Raw genomic sequence first — 14,835 nt, 5'->3', positions numbered from 1 at the left:
TGTTGGGAGGAGGCCAGCACCTTGAGCATTGCGCCCACTTCTGGCATCTGCATGTCAGGGACGTGTGAGCAAAGCCGAGCCCTCCGGGGCAGCGGTTCTCCGATATGGCTTCGTGTCAGAGTCGCCTGTGAGAACCAAAGTCCCTGATGAATCAAAGAGCCCGAGGTGGCTGGTCTGGAGTGTGGTCTAGGACTGAGAGTAGAAAAGCCCCCTCAGCTGACCTCAGCACACAGCCTAACAGAGAGCCATTGTCCCGGAGAAAAGCAGCCTGGCTGGAGGAGATGCTGGGCAGAAGCAGGAAGGAAGGAAGGATGCCTGGCTTGGAGAAGACTTAGAGGTGATGACCATCACTTGTTCTCTGAAAGCATGGGACATTATCACAGCACATCATATATATTGTATGTTGCATCTTAGATGACATCATACATCACCTTACATCATGTATCACTTGTAGATCATATGTCGTATCATGTCATATGTTACATGCCATGTTGTGTTTCATGTAATATAACATATCACATATCACATCATCTACCATATAACGTCACATGTTGTATCAAATATCACACATCGTATAATTGTCTTTCATATTTCATCATAGATCACATCATCATATCACATTGTCATAAATCACATTATGTCACATATCATATCATATGCTATTTGTATATATATAGATCATATATCATATCACATCTGGTTTTGTGTGATCTCCTTGGGCGAAAATGAGGCTCTGTAGGTAGATGCACTAAGGAGACAGATGTCAGTCCATTTGCTTAGTAAATATTTGGGAAGCCCCCATTCAGTGCTGAGCACAGACACAAGCAGAGTTGAATGATGTGAGCTGACCTGGCTGACCAGGTGGCTTGAGGAGTTGAACCGGATGGCCTTGTGCCCTTGAAGGTTGGTGACCCTGCCTGTGCCGACCAGGGTCCTCCTGAGGGGGTCTGGTGCTCCTTGCTCCTTGTTGGCCCCTGGTCTCTTCACTTGGCTGCGAATGCTCCTGTGCTCAGTGACACCCCATCTCCTGCTTGAGGTTCTGGGCCTTAAAGGCTGCTGTCCTTCCTTCTACTCCTGTTTCTGCCTTGCTCGATGTGCATGTTGATGGGTTATAAGCTGTTTCTGCGGGCACGCCTCTTCCTGGCTGCTGCCCAGAAGCCCGGCGTCTGCCCTCTGGTTCTGCACCTGGCCTGGAGCTGCCTGGAGCTGCAAACTCACCTGGTTTACTCCACTTTCTGGTTCACTTGCTCCATGAACCTGTGTCCTCTTGGCCGGCTCTCCTGGCATTCCAGCTGCTGGCTCTCAGTCTGTGAGATTCTCCAGGCTTTGGTTCCCCCAGCTCCACATCTCTGGCCCTGCTACCTGAAACTGGTCTACTGTAGTGCCAGGGGCATCTTCCTGGGCCTCCTGTAGCTGCTCTCTGCTTGGGCTCCTGATTACCAGAGTGTTCCCAGGGCCTCAGGAAGCTCTACACACCGGAGTTCCTGTCACTCAGCTTCTTGGCTCTGGACCAGAAGAAAAGCCACCAAAGACTGAGTGCGGAAGATGCCTCCCAGCCAAACAAACCCTTCTTCCTCCTCAGACTGTCACAGACCCTGGGACCCACCAGTGTGTGCTCTGCATGGCCGGCCTTCTACTGGGACCATCTAGGCATCTGGGGCATCCCTTGGCAGCCACATTGGGCTGTGTGTGTCCCTGCCTTGCACATGCAGGATAGAATATGTTTATCAACAGGGGGAGTTTGCCCAGGCAGAGGAGGACACTTTATATAATGTCTTTCTCTTCTTCCTACCTTGGAATGGAGTGTTTTATTTGAAACTTTGGAAACACAAAGTTTCAGGTGAACAGGTAAAGTGACCAGAGCTAACCTTTCCCCTCAGGGCCCATGCTGAGCCTCACAGTTGTGCACACTGGTTCTGTTTGCTCCCTGCCACTCCTCAGTAGTGAGGTCTGTACTCTCAACTGCATTTTTTTCCTGTCTTGAGTCTGATTCTGTTCCAGAAAGCCCTTTCCATCTCCAAGGGAGCGGGCTATGCCCCAAGACACTAATTTCAGCGGTTACCCACTGACTTCCTCTTTTGATAGAGCCCTGGGTGGCAGGCTCAGTGCCTGAGTGACCAGGAAGGAGAGGGGCCTGCAGGTCAGATATGTCCCTTTCCAAGGCCCACAGAGAAGTCTGTTCCAGGCTTGGGGAATTCTGAGTGGGCAGAGGAAATCCTAAGGCACATAAGGGACGTGTATTGCATTAGTCTGTTGTCACATTGCTATAAAGAACTACCTGAGACTGGGTAATTTAGGAAGAAAAGAGGTTTAATTGACTCATAGTTCTACAGGCTGTACAGGAGGCATGGCTGGGGAAGCCTCAGGAAACTTACAATCATGGTGGAAGGCAAAGGGGAGGCAAGCATGTCTTCTTATGGCTGCAGGAGAGAGAGAGCAAAGGGGAAAGAGCTACACACTTTCAAACAACAAGATCTTGTGAGAATTCACTCACTATCATGAGAACAGCAAGGGGGAAATCCGCCCCCATGATCCAATCACCGCCCACCAGGTCCTTCCCCCAACATTGGGAATTACAACTGGACATGAGATTTGGATGGGGACGTACAGCCAAATCATATCAGGATGGTTTGGCTGGTTGGAAGATTCTTGAAGCATCTGATGCAGACTCCGTGGTTCCAGAGGCTTTTCTGATAGAGGGTGAGGGTTGGGGCTCCATTGTCAGCCTCTTTTCAGGCCAATGCTTTGCTGGTAGCACAAGTAAGAAATTGCTGCAGGTGCAGGCAAGCATGCAGCCAGAGCTGGGTCTTGATTTCTGAGGCTGGAGAAAGTCTTTCCCTTGTTGATCAAGTGGGAAAGATCTTGTTTTATCACTTTGAAGAATGTTTATTCCTATGGGAAAAATGGATAGATATATTTTCCTTTTCTGATCTCTAAACCTAGGCCTCCTCCGCTTAGCATCTAGTCCTTTTTCATGCAGATCAGTCATTTGGGAAGAGTCTGGGACCCATTTTGTCAAATGCCTATGGGCCTAGTGAGGCTCCAGTGTGAATCCAGGTGGGGCTGAGAGAGGCCCTCTGAAGTGCAGGGAGGGGCATCTCTTTGTAAAGACAAAGTGAAGAATGCTGGACTTGAAAGTGGGATCCCAGGGCCAGTACCTTCCTCAGCTACCCAGCTTAGCCAGCCTGGGCCCGCTGGGAGCCAAAGCATCCAGAGGCCAGAGCAGTGGGCTGGGGCATCTCCAAGGCTCTGGGCTCCTGCAGCTGGCCCTGGGCAGTCTGGCCCTGCCCCTAGCTTACTTGGCCTGACCTCCATCACTAGATCAGATCCCCCTCTCTCTCAAACTTGGGCTTTATTTAGGAGTGTGGTATACTATTTTAAGGAAGTGCCCATTAATTTTTATTGGTATGATTCTTAGTGAATACTTTAAAAGTGATATACATTCCCTGTTTGGGCCAGGTGGTTCCTGTCTATAGGAGAGATGAAGATGGGATGAGAAATATCCTAACTGTCCAGCGAGTTTGGTGACTTTGCTGGTCTTGCTCCTGAAGAGCTGTGTGACCCTGGACATGTCCCTTTTGTCTTGGAGCTTCAGTTTTCCCCCTCTGTAAATTGGCCTTTTCCACCTCATGACATCCTGTCTCTGAGCCCACAGAGCATTGGAAAGATGAGGGTGGCAGGACCAGTCTCCCAGCTGCTGCAGCCAGGCTGACAAGACCAGGCCCTGTGTCCTGAGGTTTGGGACCAGTCCTTGACCTTGAATTTCCAATGGGATTTCTGCAGGACTCCCTGCAATGCCCAGGCTGCAGGGACACAGGCAGTACATCAGTCCCTGTGTCAATCTCTGACCTTCCATGCGATGAGAGGCTCAGTCTGAGGCTTCCCAATGCTCCCTCTCTGTATTACATACATGGAAGTCATGTGTGACACTCTTGGGGCAGAAAGAAGGGGGCGTTTTCTCCTGCTGGTGAAGTCAGATGAGGCCTGAACCCCTCCCTGGGGCCTGCCTTGGGGGATACTCAGGTTTGAGTCCCTCTCCCCCACTGAGATATTGCTCTGTGTGAGGTCTGTGCTCACCCACCTTCTTCTGCTTATATCCCTCTCCTCTGACACACACCACCAGCTCTGCTCCTCTCCCAGAGATGCCCTGAGTATTAGGTCACCGTGGCAAGTTGCTCCTAGCCAGCCAGTTCTGGCCTACCAAAATGGCCTTTCGTATGGTTTCAGCCACCTCATCCCCAGCTGCTGTGTTTCATGAGTGGGCTGAGGGGCGTCTGATTTCAGGAACCTGCCAGATTCCTGGCTCCCATACTTCAGGCGATGCTTCAGGTTCCTCGAGTCCTTAATTTTCTTTGCAGTAAAATGGAGAAATAGTGTTTGCATCTCTGAGTTGTTTTGTTAATTTAATGAGATCTCAGATTAAATGGGCCTGCATAGACTGGGTTCTAGCAGCCGCTGCAAGTATTGATTCATCAACTCCCAGAAAGAGGGAGCCGGTGGCAGATTCTGTAGGCTTCTGTCTGAAGCCACATGGTTCTGTGTACCCATAGGAATGTGGATTTGTCTGTCCACTTCATGAGGGAAGCCTTGTCCATCACAGGTGATAGGCAAACCGTGAATCAGATTTTGAACAGGAACCTCATTATTCCACATGACCACCAAGTGTGCAAGCCACAATTTTTGCTAAATAGACTCAGTTGAGATGCCTTGCTGGCAGTGTGTATTTTTGGTTTACTACGTTGAATTAAATTAGAAGTAAATGGCATGTGCTTTTCCTCCCTGACCCACTTTTGAGCTGCTAGGTTCAGCTTGTGTGTGCTGCAGTCATCAGTAGAACTCGATTGTCCCCCAGCCTGCATCCCTGGAGGTCGTGTGAGAAGGGATGCCTGCTAACCTTATTTGCCTTGCACTTGGGCTGTCCCCAACAGTACCTTACTTTTTAACAAGGGGGCTTGTGTGTGAGCCATGGAGCATGCTTCAGTTTCTCAGCACGGAGAAACTTGGAGGATTACTTCCTCTAATTATTGGATTCTAGTTTTCAGAGCCAGACCTGTTGGTACATTTAGGGATGGATTTTCTGTGGGAGAGGTGATGCCTGTGTGCATACTTCTACACCCACCACACATGGTTTTCCCTAAAATTTTAGGGGACATGGAACTTCTGAATCTTTATATTCTAGATTGAGAAGCTCATTTTTACAGATGGGAAAACTGAGTCTTAGGTGGGGAAGGGAGGAGCCCAAGTTGAGGGGATGAGCTTGAACCACCTGAGGCTGAAACCATTTGCCCCACCCTTCCCACCACACAAGGATGGGGGCTTGGAGGCTGCTGCAGGCGTGTGTGTTGTTGTTATTTCTAGAAATTCTGCCTAGGTGATGGTAAATCAGCCTCTATAGTGTCCTCTCTCCTCTTTTTTGCCCCTGTTGTATGCACAGCTATAGCTGCAGTGCTTGAAATAATGGCTGACGCTCAATAGACGTTCATTGAACAAATGAATGAATGTGTGCTCACCTGTCCTTTCACTTTCGAGCTTCAGTGCAGCCGTGACTAGGTTTCAGCTCTGCCAGAATTTACTCATGCCAAGGGGCCAACAGTGGCCCCCTCTGCCCAAGATGGGCCACTTCCTCTTTTCCTTCCTGTTGGGGTCCAGCTCAGAGGACCAAGGTCATGGCTGTAGGCGGTGGGCAAATGTCAGACTTTTCCTCTGCCTAAAAAACACGTGTGATAAATAAGAACCTGAGAGCACAAATAAAGAAAAAACATAGTACAAATAAAGCCAAGAAAGTCCGTGGAAATTCTGTTCCTTGGAAATGAAGTTAAAGGTTCTGTTGGATTTAGACAAAGCCAACTTGGGCATCCCAGGAATGGTGAGACCAGGAGGAGTTACTATGAGAGCAGTTCTGGATGCATCATTCTTTTAGAAGTAACTGTTCAGTTAACTGCAGATTTGATGTTACCAAGAATTGAGATATTTGAGGCAGAACCTACTGGGAAAGATGGAAGATGGAGAGTATTGGTAGAACGTGGTGGCGTGGATTTGGTTGGAGGCTGGCCGAGGTGCCACTTGCTGGGAGCCTAAAGCTTTGGTGAGCTCAAGGGGATCTGGGGATGAAGGTGGGCATGGGTCCCAGAGGTCTCTTTGCCATTTACCGTTTCATGGCTTCAGAGGTACAAACACTTACCAGTGCACAAAAACATTATTAGTATGTTTTGTTATTTACATTTTCCCATACTCATTTCCTTTTGTGAATTTTGAAAAATAAATTTTTATTTCAGCGTTTGGTTTCAGTGCTCAAAGAAGATTGGCAAACAACTGAAAAAAAGTTAAATAAAAAAGTATATTCAAAATATATAAAACTACATAGGTATTAAAGATATATCAGTAGTCTAACTTCCACATACTGTAAATCGGTGGCATGCATACTTCTGAGTTTACTGAGGTTTCTGAACTCAGAAATCTGCGCTGGGACTTGTGTGATTCTGTGGTCTGGGCAGCCATCTGCCTTGGAGTGGCTGCCAGGGCCTCCAAGTGCTGTGGTTTTCAAGGACAGGCCCTTGTAAGGATGAAGTGGGTAGTGACGGGCGGCTGGCAAGGGTTTCAGTGGAGGCCGGGGAAGCAGTGGGGTTGTGCTGAGCAGGTGCTTCCTGAGCCTTGGCTGGAGCTCCAGGAGGAAGGCCCCAGTGGGAAGTCGGAGTGAAGGTAAACCACATGCAGTCTTCTCGGGTGGGTGGCACAGCCATGCCTTGCACGTACCGTGTTGTTATTGACAAATGTGATACACAGAGGCCTCCAGAATGGGACTCCAGGCTGAGCTGGTTTGCTGTCACCACATGATGGCCCGCCCCTCAGTCCTTCTTGGAACTTTTGTTAGTATTTCCATCCCGGATGGAATAGAAAGAGGAGGTTGGCCTCTTAAGCCTTAAGATGCACTGGGTTAGAGTTTAAATGATTTCAGAGCTTGTCAAAGTGAATTTAGCTGGAACTGGGTTTACACACGAGGAAACTGAGGCATAGAGATGGGCATCTAGATTCGGCCAGGCTGGCCTGGGGTTTCCCAGAAGCCTTCAGTTCTCTCACCACCTGCTCTGTCTCTGTTCCCTTCCCTAATGCCCCTTGCCGCACTCTGTTGTCCCCACCCCGGCTCCTGGTGAATGCCCCTCATGTCACCAGGCTGTCATGTCTGGATGTGGCGTCCAGGCCTTGACGATAAGTTTGTATTGAGGCCTAAGGTCGACTGTGCGTCAGGAAGGGGTGGGAAGCCTGATGCCTGGGCTGCAGATTCTGTGGATGTTTCCAGCGGATTGTTATCTGCATCTGGCTGGCAAGCAGGCATGGGTCCCTGCGAGGGAGCAGTGGCCTCACAGAGCCCTATGTTAATCTGAACTGTCATGATGCCACACTCCACGGTAATGACCAGGTCCACCTGGGATTTGGGGACTGCCCTGGGCAGGGAAGGCCCTCTAGGAGGCCATGAAGGGAACTCATGGGTCTGGTGTGGACATGGTGTGAGCTGGCTGGGAGCTTGGGCCAGAGCCACCCCTCCTGCCTAAGGCCCTCAGCTGACAGGTGGGCAGGAAGGCACTGTGTCCACTGACTATGCCAGGAGACCTCCACGCTCAGGCCACATGCAGCAAGGACAAGGCCCCAGCTTTCATGGTGCTCACAGCCTAGCGATGCAGAGCAAGGTGGCGCCTGGGTGGATACAAGGTGGGCCCTAGCCCCACGCTCTGTGTCTGTGTTGCAGATCCGTGGCTGAAGCCACCGAGGTGGACCTGAACATGCGTGTGGGTCTGCACACGGGCAGGGTCCTCTGTGGTGTCCTGGGCTTGCGCAAGTGGCAGTATGACGTGTGGTCCAATGATGTGACCTTGGCCAATGTCATGGAAGCCGCTGGCCTGCCAGGGTAAGTCGGGGATGGGGTGGGGAGGGGAGGGAGGTGGGTGGTGGCTGTGCACCCCTGGGCTAAATCCGTGCTTCAGGTCCTGGGCTGTGCTCTTGAGGGCACTTGTGTGAGTGAAGCCTGCCTGTCCCAGCCACACCTGCCAACCAGTCTCCCTGTGGTGGGCGTTCCACCCAGCCTGGCTGCCACTCTGTGCTGGGCCCAGCTGAGCCTGGCGCACATCTACAAAAAGCTGTCATGGGACCAGAAGGCTAGAGCAGATGCGTGTGGGGACCTCTGCCCATGGTATGGTGCTGTCCTCATGGCTTATTGTCACTGCATCACTTCTCTTTTTGCTGTCTTTGGTTTCATTTTCTCAAATATGCAAATGGAAAGTGCTGGGACTTTAGAGCTCCTTCTCCACCCCCAAGCTCCACACAGCCATCTAGGAGCTCATGGACATCTGGGTCACAGATGATGCCTTCTTTGAGCTCTCTGAGAAGTGCTGCGGGCTGTTGACGGCTGTGCTCCATGGCAGGCTCAGCCTTATCTTGAGGAAGATTTCCATGCACCCCTCTGCCACCCCCGGGTCCTGTAATCTCCCTTTTGTATGATCTCGCAGTGGCTACCATAGCAGGCAGCTTCTCCAGAACGCTGGCTGCCCCTCAGCAGGCAACTTTTGCAGAACACTGGCCGCCCCACAGTGTGCCCTGGGCTCAGCATAAAGTAGGGGCTTCATTGAGAACTGGCGTTTTCCTCTCCCTGTTGGCTCCTGAGGCCGGGCTATGCAGCTGCTATCTCCATTGCTGATGAGGCATCAGCTGAACACAGGAATGCACAGACACTTGCCTTTCTGGAGACTGTGGTGCCTGGAAGTTTCCAGACAACCTCGGTGACCTTTGTTTTTCAGGGCCAGGCTGATGGGGGTGACGGTGTCCCCAGGTGCTTCCAGGGCCCCTCCAGAGGGGCAGGAAGCAGCAAGGTTGAGGCTTTCCATGAGCGCCCTGCTTGCCCTAGGCCAATGGGAGCTGCTGATGGGGGCACCCAGAGAGCATCCCAGCAGGGACTGGGCCTGGGGATCCAAGCACTCTGAGTTGATGGCAGGAATCGGTCCCTGTAGATGGGGCAGCCCAGGACGAGCTGAGGCTGGAGTCAGAGAACCTGCCTATGCTGCCCTCTGGCCCCTTTGCAACCTCTCCTCTTCCTGGCCTGGCAGTCCCTCCCTGTCCCTCCCTTTCCCACTCCCCTGCTCCTCTGGGGATCCTGGTGGAGCCACTACTGGGAAAGGCCTCATGACCTCTCGAGCCCTGTCCTCACCCTCTCAGGATCCCAGTGAGCATGGCAGCTCTGCCTTCAACCGCCTCCCATCTGAGCCAGGCTCCCTGCTTTCGTCCTCAGCTAGCCTTAGAGTTTAATTATGAATCCCAAGCTTTTCCCCCGCGAGGAGTTCAGAAGGTTGTGCGGTGAAGTGAAGAATTGGGTTTGCGGGGAATGGTTTTGGAAGCTGAGGAGTTTGCTTCTCGCCCCATAAACCTGCGAGCTCAGGCGTTCCCTGCTAAGGAGCAGAGACTGTGGGTATTCGAGTTTTCTGCTGAGACAATGCCAACTGTGGGGGAATTTCCTGCCCTCACCAGAAGATTGGTTGGGGAGGCGTGAACGCCTGGGCTCCACAGCCTGTTTCTCACCACCCTGCTTCCCACCCCACCTCGTGTGTGAACACCGTGGCCACCCCTGACTTCTTGCTACCCAGTGGGGTCTGCCCACTCCTTGTGCTGACCAGACCAGACCGTGGTTTGGGAGGGACTCCCATGTCTCCTCTCCTCTTTCTCTTCTTCAAATCATTGCCACTTTTTCCTCAACTTCCCTTATAAGTCCTGACATATTCTTTCTCTCTCCCTTGCTTCCTCTGCTCTCCCTCTGGCCCTGTGTCCCCCACCTCAGTCATCCCTGCTGTCCTGCTGGGCATGGTTCCTGATGGCCCTGCTGTATCTCTGCCTGGGCCCTCCCTCCTGGCATGGACGGACTTGCATGGGAGCGTGAATACTCCCTGTGGAGCCCGCCCTGGTGCAGGGAAGCCTCTGCCTGCGCCCCTTCCCCTCTGGCGAGGCCCTGCAGATTCTGAACAGTGGCTCCCCACTCATCCGGCCTCTGCCTCCTTCTTTTGTAGGAAGGTTCATATCACAAAGACGACCCTAGCGTGCTTGAATGGGGACTACGAGGTAGAACCAGGTTACGGACATGAGAGGAACAGTTTCTTGAAAACTCATAACATTGAAACCTTTTTTATTGTGCCATCCCATCGCCGAAAGGTAGGCACCAGAGCCCCCCCTTACTTGGTTGATCCTTAGCTGCTGGGCCTGTGCAGAGCTTTACAGATGTGACTCCTCCTGCTTCCTCTCCAAGCACTGCTTCTCCGGGCTGTGAACTTGCTAAGATGGGGAGAGTTGTCCCCACTAACACTGTCCTGGGCCTTGTTTCTTATGGTGTGGGGAGGGGTCTAGGTAAGGGAGCTGGAACCCCTAGTCAGAGATCTGGGGTCACCTCAGGGCAGGCCATTCTGTGTCCTCCTTCCCCTCCCTGGGCCTTCACTGCCTCCCCTGCAAAGTGGGCATGAAACCCTGCAGGGGGGCCAGGGATGGGGAGCTCTGTGAACCGAGCAGTGCTGGGCACAGAGGTAGGCTGTTACCGTCTTACATGGGGCACTTGAGGTCACCCTGCCCAGAGAAAAGTGATCTGGACATGATCAAGAGTGATCAAGTCACTTTCAGGGTCCATGTGAGGGGTCAGGCTCAGGTGAGGGTGCAGGATTCAGGTGAGGGGATCAGGCTCAAATGAGGTGTTCAGGGTTCAGGTGAGGGGTTCAGGGCTCAGGTGAGGGGTTCAGGGCTCAGGTGAGGGTTCAGGGCTCAGGTGAGGGGTTCAGGGCTCAGGTGAGGGTTCAGGGCTCAGGTGAGGGGTTCAGGGCTCAGGTGAGGGTTCAGGGCTCAGGTGAAGGGTTCAGGGTTCAGGTGAGGGTTCAGGGCTCAGGTGAAGGGTTCAGGTGAGGATTCAGGGCTCAGGTGAAGGGTTCAGGGTTCAGGTGAGGGTTCAGGGCTCAGGTGAAGGGTTCAGGGTTCAGGTGAGGGGTTCAGGGCTCAGGTGAAGGGTTCAGGGTTCAGGTGAGGGGTTCAGGGCTCAGGTGAAGAGTTCAGGGTTCAGGTGAGGGGTTCAGGGCTCAGGTGAAGGGTTCAGGGTTCAGGTGAGGGTTCAGGGCTCAGGTGAAGGGTTCAGGGTTCAGGTGAGGGGTTCAGGGCTCAGGTGAAGGGTTCAGAGCTCAGGTGAAGGGTTCAGGGTTCAGGTGAGGGGTTCAGGGCTCAGGTGAGGGGTTCAGGGTTCAGGTGAGGGTTCAGGGTTCAGGTGAAGGGTTCAGGGCTCAGGTGAAGGGTTCAGGGTTCAGGTGAGGGGTTCAGGGCTCAGGTGAGGGTTCAGGGCTCAGGTGAGGGTTCAGGGTTCAGGTGAAGGGTTCAGGGTTCAGGTGAGGGTTCAGGGCTCAGGTGAGGGTTCAGGGTTCAGGTGAAGGGTTCAGGGTTCAGGGTTCAGGTGAGGGTTCAGGGTTCAGGTGAAGGGTTCAGGGTTCAGGTGAGGGTTCAGGGCTCAGGTGAGGGGTTCAGGGTTCAGGTGAGGGTTCAGGGCTCAGGTGAGGGGTTCAGGGTTCAGGTGAATGGTTCAGGGCTCAGGTGAGGGTTCAGGGCTCAGGTGAGGGTTCAGGGTTCAGGTGAAGGGTTCAGGGCTCAGGTGAGGGTTCAGGGTTCAGGTGAGGGTTCAGGGCTCAGGTGAGGGGTTCAGGGTTCAGGTGAATGGTTCAGGGCTCAGGTGAGGGTTCAGGGCTCAGGTGAGGGTTCAGGGTTCAGGTGAAGGGTTCAGGGTTCAGGTGAGGGTTCAGGGTTCAGGTGAGGGTTCAGGGCTCAGGTGAGGGGTTCAGGGTTCACGTGAGGGTTCAGGGCTCAGGTGAGGGTTCAGGGCTCAGGTGAGGGTTCAGGGTTCAGGTGAAGGGTTCAGGGTTCAGGGTTCAGGTGAGGGTTCAGGGTTCAGGTGAGGGTGCAGGGCTCAGGTGAGGGATTCAGGGTTCAGGTGAGGGATTCAGGGTTCAGGTGAGGGATTCAGGCTTCAGGTGAAGGGTTCAGGGTTCAGGTGAAGGGTTCAGGGCTCAGGTGAAGGGTTCAGGGCTCAGGTGAGGGTATAGGGCTCAGGTGAAGGTGTAGGGCTCAGGTGAGGGTGCAGGGTTCAGGTGAGGGTGCAGGGCTCAGGTGAGGATGTAGGGCTCAGGTGAGGATGTAGGGCTCAGGTCAGGGGTTCATGGCTCAGGTCAGGGGTTCATGGCTCAGGTGAGGGTGCAGGGCTCAGGTGAGGGGTTCAGGCTCAGGGGAGGGTCGATGGCTCAGGTGGGAGTGCAGAGCCATTACTGTGTTGGCTCTTTTTAAAGGAACAATTTATGGGAGCTAGTCATTGTGCACCCCAGTAGATGCAGGCCCCTGGGCTCTGTCACATTGACAGAGACACTAGCATCCAGTCCTGTAGTTTGAGGGTGAAAGGGGGTGACAAGGTAGGTACAGTATACAGCCCCACTTTAGAGAATCTTGAATAGTGGGAGGGGAAGAGTGAGAATGCTCAGAAGAAGGGGGTTTTGTTGTTTTGAAGAGTGGAGATTTGTACCTACCTTTAGGGGCCAGAGAAAGTGAAGTTGAGAGGTAGGCAGTGAGGCCAAGGAAGGAGTACCGCATTTCTGGAGAGGAGGTGGGGTCAGAGCTGCTGTGGGGGTGCAGAAACTTTGGCCTCCCTCAGAAGCCAGGCTGGCCAGGAGGAGCAATGACAGTGGGGCATTCATGGGGTCCCACTTTCCTATCACCTCATTTGACCTTGAGAAGGCCCCCAGGGGTGAGTGAGTGATGTTCATCCGATTTTACAGATGGAATTTCACCCAGAACATGAGGACTGTGAGGGAATTGAGGTTCTGAGCCTCAGCTGGGTGCACTGCGCAGCCCTCCCCATCCTCCCCATGCGATTTATTTCCGTGTCCGTAGAAGGGGATATACTGGAAGCTGAATGAGGTAGCAAAGACCTTTATTTCAAGCCCTGGTTGTCTTTCCTGACCAGGGCTTCTAGCCTCCCCCAAATTTGCTTCAGGATTCCATGCATCACATTGGCTTTTAGAGGCCTTTGGTGTGGTTTGAGAATCGAACCTTTTGGACGTGGGTTGTGGTTTTGTTTGCTGCTCTATTCTTGGCACGTTCCCCTTTGCCTGGCGTGAAGTAGGCACCGAGCAAATGAATCCCAGTGCCCTGGGGTGGCTGTAGCTGTCAGGATCGCATTCCCAGCCCGAGAGGCAGAATGTGTCTCATTCACAGCATTTCTTCTTGCCCCTTGTGTGTTTGAACAGATATTTCCAGGCCTGATTCTCTCAGATATAAAACCGGCCAAGAGGATGAAGTTCAAGACTGTCTGCTACCTGCTGGTGCAGCTCATGCACTGCCGAAAGATGTTCAAGGCCGAGATCCCCTTCTCCAATGTCATGACCTGCGAGGACGATGACAAGGTAGGAACCAGGGAACCTGCCATGCTGGAGCTGCCAGGGACTGATCTGTCTCCTGCCCTCCCAATATGGACCCTGTGCGATTTGGCTAGATCAGAACTCCCTGTTTACATGTGGATAATCTTGTAAATGCTGCTCAGAGCTGAGCTACTTTTTATTTCCTGCAAAAGTCATTATAGTGTACTTTTTTGCTCCTTGGCATTCTTTGTATTTATCCATAATCTATGTATTTATTTGTGTTTATCCATAAATCCAAGCTAAAATTCCCCATCTGCTGTCTAAATGGCCTCTGAGGGTATTCATTCTGGGCAGATGTGCTGGACCCTCCCTCCTTAGGTGGATGTCACACTAAGCCTGGCCCTACCCACCTGTCATCCTTGCCCCCAGCGTCCAAGCCTATGCCTCATCTGTCTGTGCCTGTGCGGCTTCCTGGCTCCCTCTCTGTGCAGGAGTGCACTGCCTGCAGATGGCCTTCCCCTGTTACTCTCGGTCTGCAGCCCACCCAGGACGTCCAGATGGGCAAAACACCAAAACACTGTCTTCTCAGCAGTCTCCACCTCTGACCCCTTGCCCACAGCACCTGATTCCCTACCCCTGGACTCCAGGTTTCCCAGCTTTGCATCAGGTGCTGTGGGCAGGGCGAGTCTGGAAGCCTGGGCTTTTACAGTTCCAGTGTCACTCCTTCATCACCATCTGCCCCCCAGACAGGGCTCCCTACTGCCGCTGCCTTGTGATGAGTGAAAGCAAGTCAGAAATGGGGAGGAGAATAGCGTCTCCACTGCAGGAGGCATCAAAGGTGGTGATGGGGCACGACAGGCAGGTGGTCTCTGCAGGGATGTCTGCGGTAGTCCCAGTAGGGCGTATGCCTAGGACGAGAGGAATAGGTGCAGTCTGTGTGCACACAGCAGTCCCCACCTGCAGCAGTCACCCTCTGCGGGCGTCCGGGCCTGTTACCACTCTCTTCTCTCCCCCTCTGCTACCCGCACCTCCAGACTCAGCCCAGGCCTGCCAGTGTCAGCGTTTGGTGGAGCCCAGCCTTGGAGCTGGAGTTAGGCGTCAGGTGGGAGAGTGCGTTGTGCCATCTGTGACCTTGGCGCTGCTTTTGTGAGCACGCGTGTCCGGAGTTCAGGGGAACGGCTTGCTAAGGCTCTTGGACAGACTGGGACCACCTCAGACTGTCCTCTTCCTCAGGGTCCCTGTTCCCCAGCTGTGCTCATTCCGGGGTGTGGGAGCCAGGGCAGCGGGAACTGGCCTCTAGGTGGCGGTGTTGCACAAGGGCCCAGTCTCTGCCAGGAGGGCAGGAGCTGTTAAAGAAAATTATTTGACCAGCTTGGTGGGCTCGGTGGCTCATGCCTGTAATCCCAGCACTTTGGGAGGCTAAGGTGGG

General features: G+C 53.1%; 1 protein-coding gene across 2 annotated transcripts in view; it reads left to right on the top strand.

The window, feature by feature from the left end:
• Nucleotides 1-14,835, top strand: part of ADCY1 (adenylate cyclase 1) — a 145,560-nt gene that overhangs the window by 80,021 nt on the left and 50,704 nt on the right. For both annotated transcript variants that reach the window (XM_005551302.5, XM_045389098.2), the window contains exons 6-8: nucleotides 7,745-7,903; nucleotides 10,047-10,188; nucleotides 13,296-13,451. In XM_005551302.5, coding sequence (XP_005551359.4) covers nucleotides 7,745-7,903; nucleotides 10,047-10,188; nucleotides 13,296-13,451 — 457 coding nt within the window. The remainder of the gene's footprint in view (nucleotides 1-7,744; nucleotides 7,904-10,046; nucleotides 10,189-13,295; nucleotides 13,452-14,835) is intronic.

The sequence above is a fragment of the Macaca fascicularis genome, chromosome 3, assembly GCF_037993035.2.
Source record: "Macaca fascicularis isolate 582-1 chromosome 3, T2T-MFA8v1.1".
NCBI lineage: Eukaryota > Metazoa > Chordata > Mammalia > Primates > Cercopithecidae > Macaca > Macaca fascicularis.
Note: the sequence above shows the minus strand (reverse complement) of the source record. Positions and strands in the feature narration are given on the sequence as shown.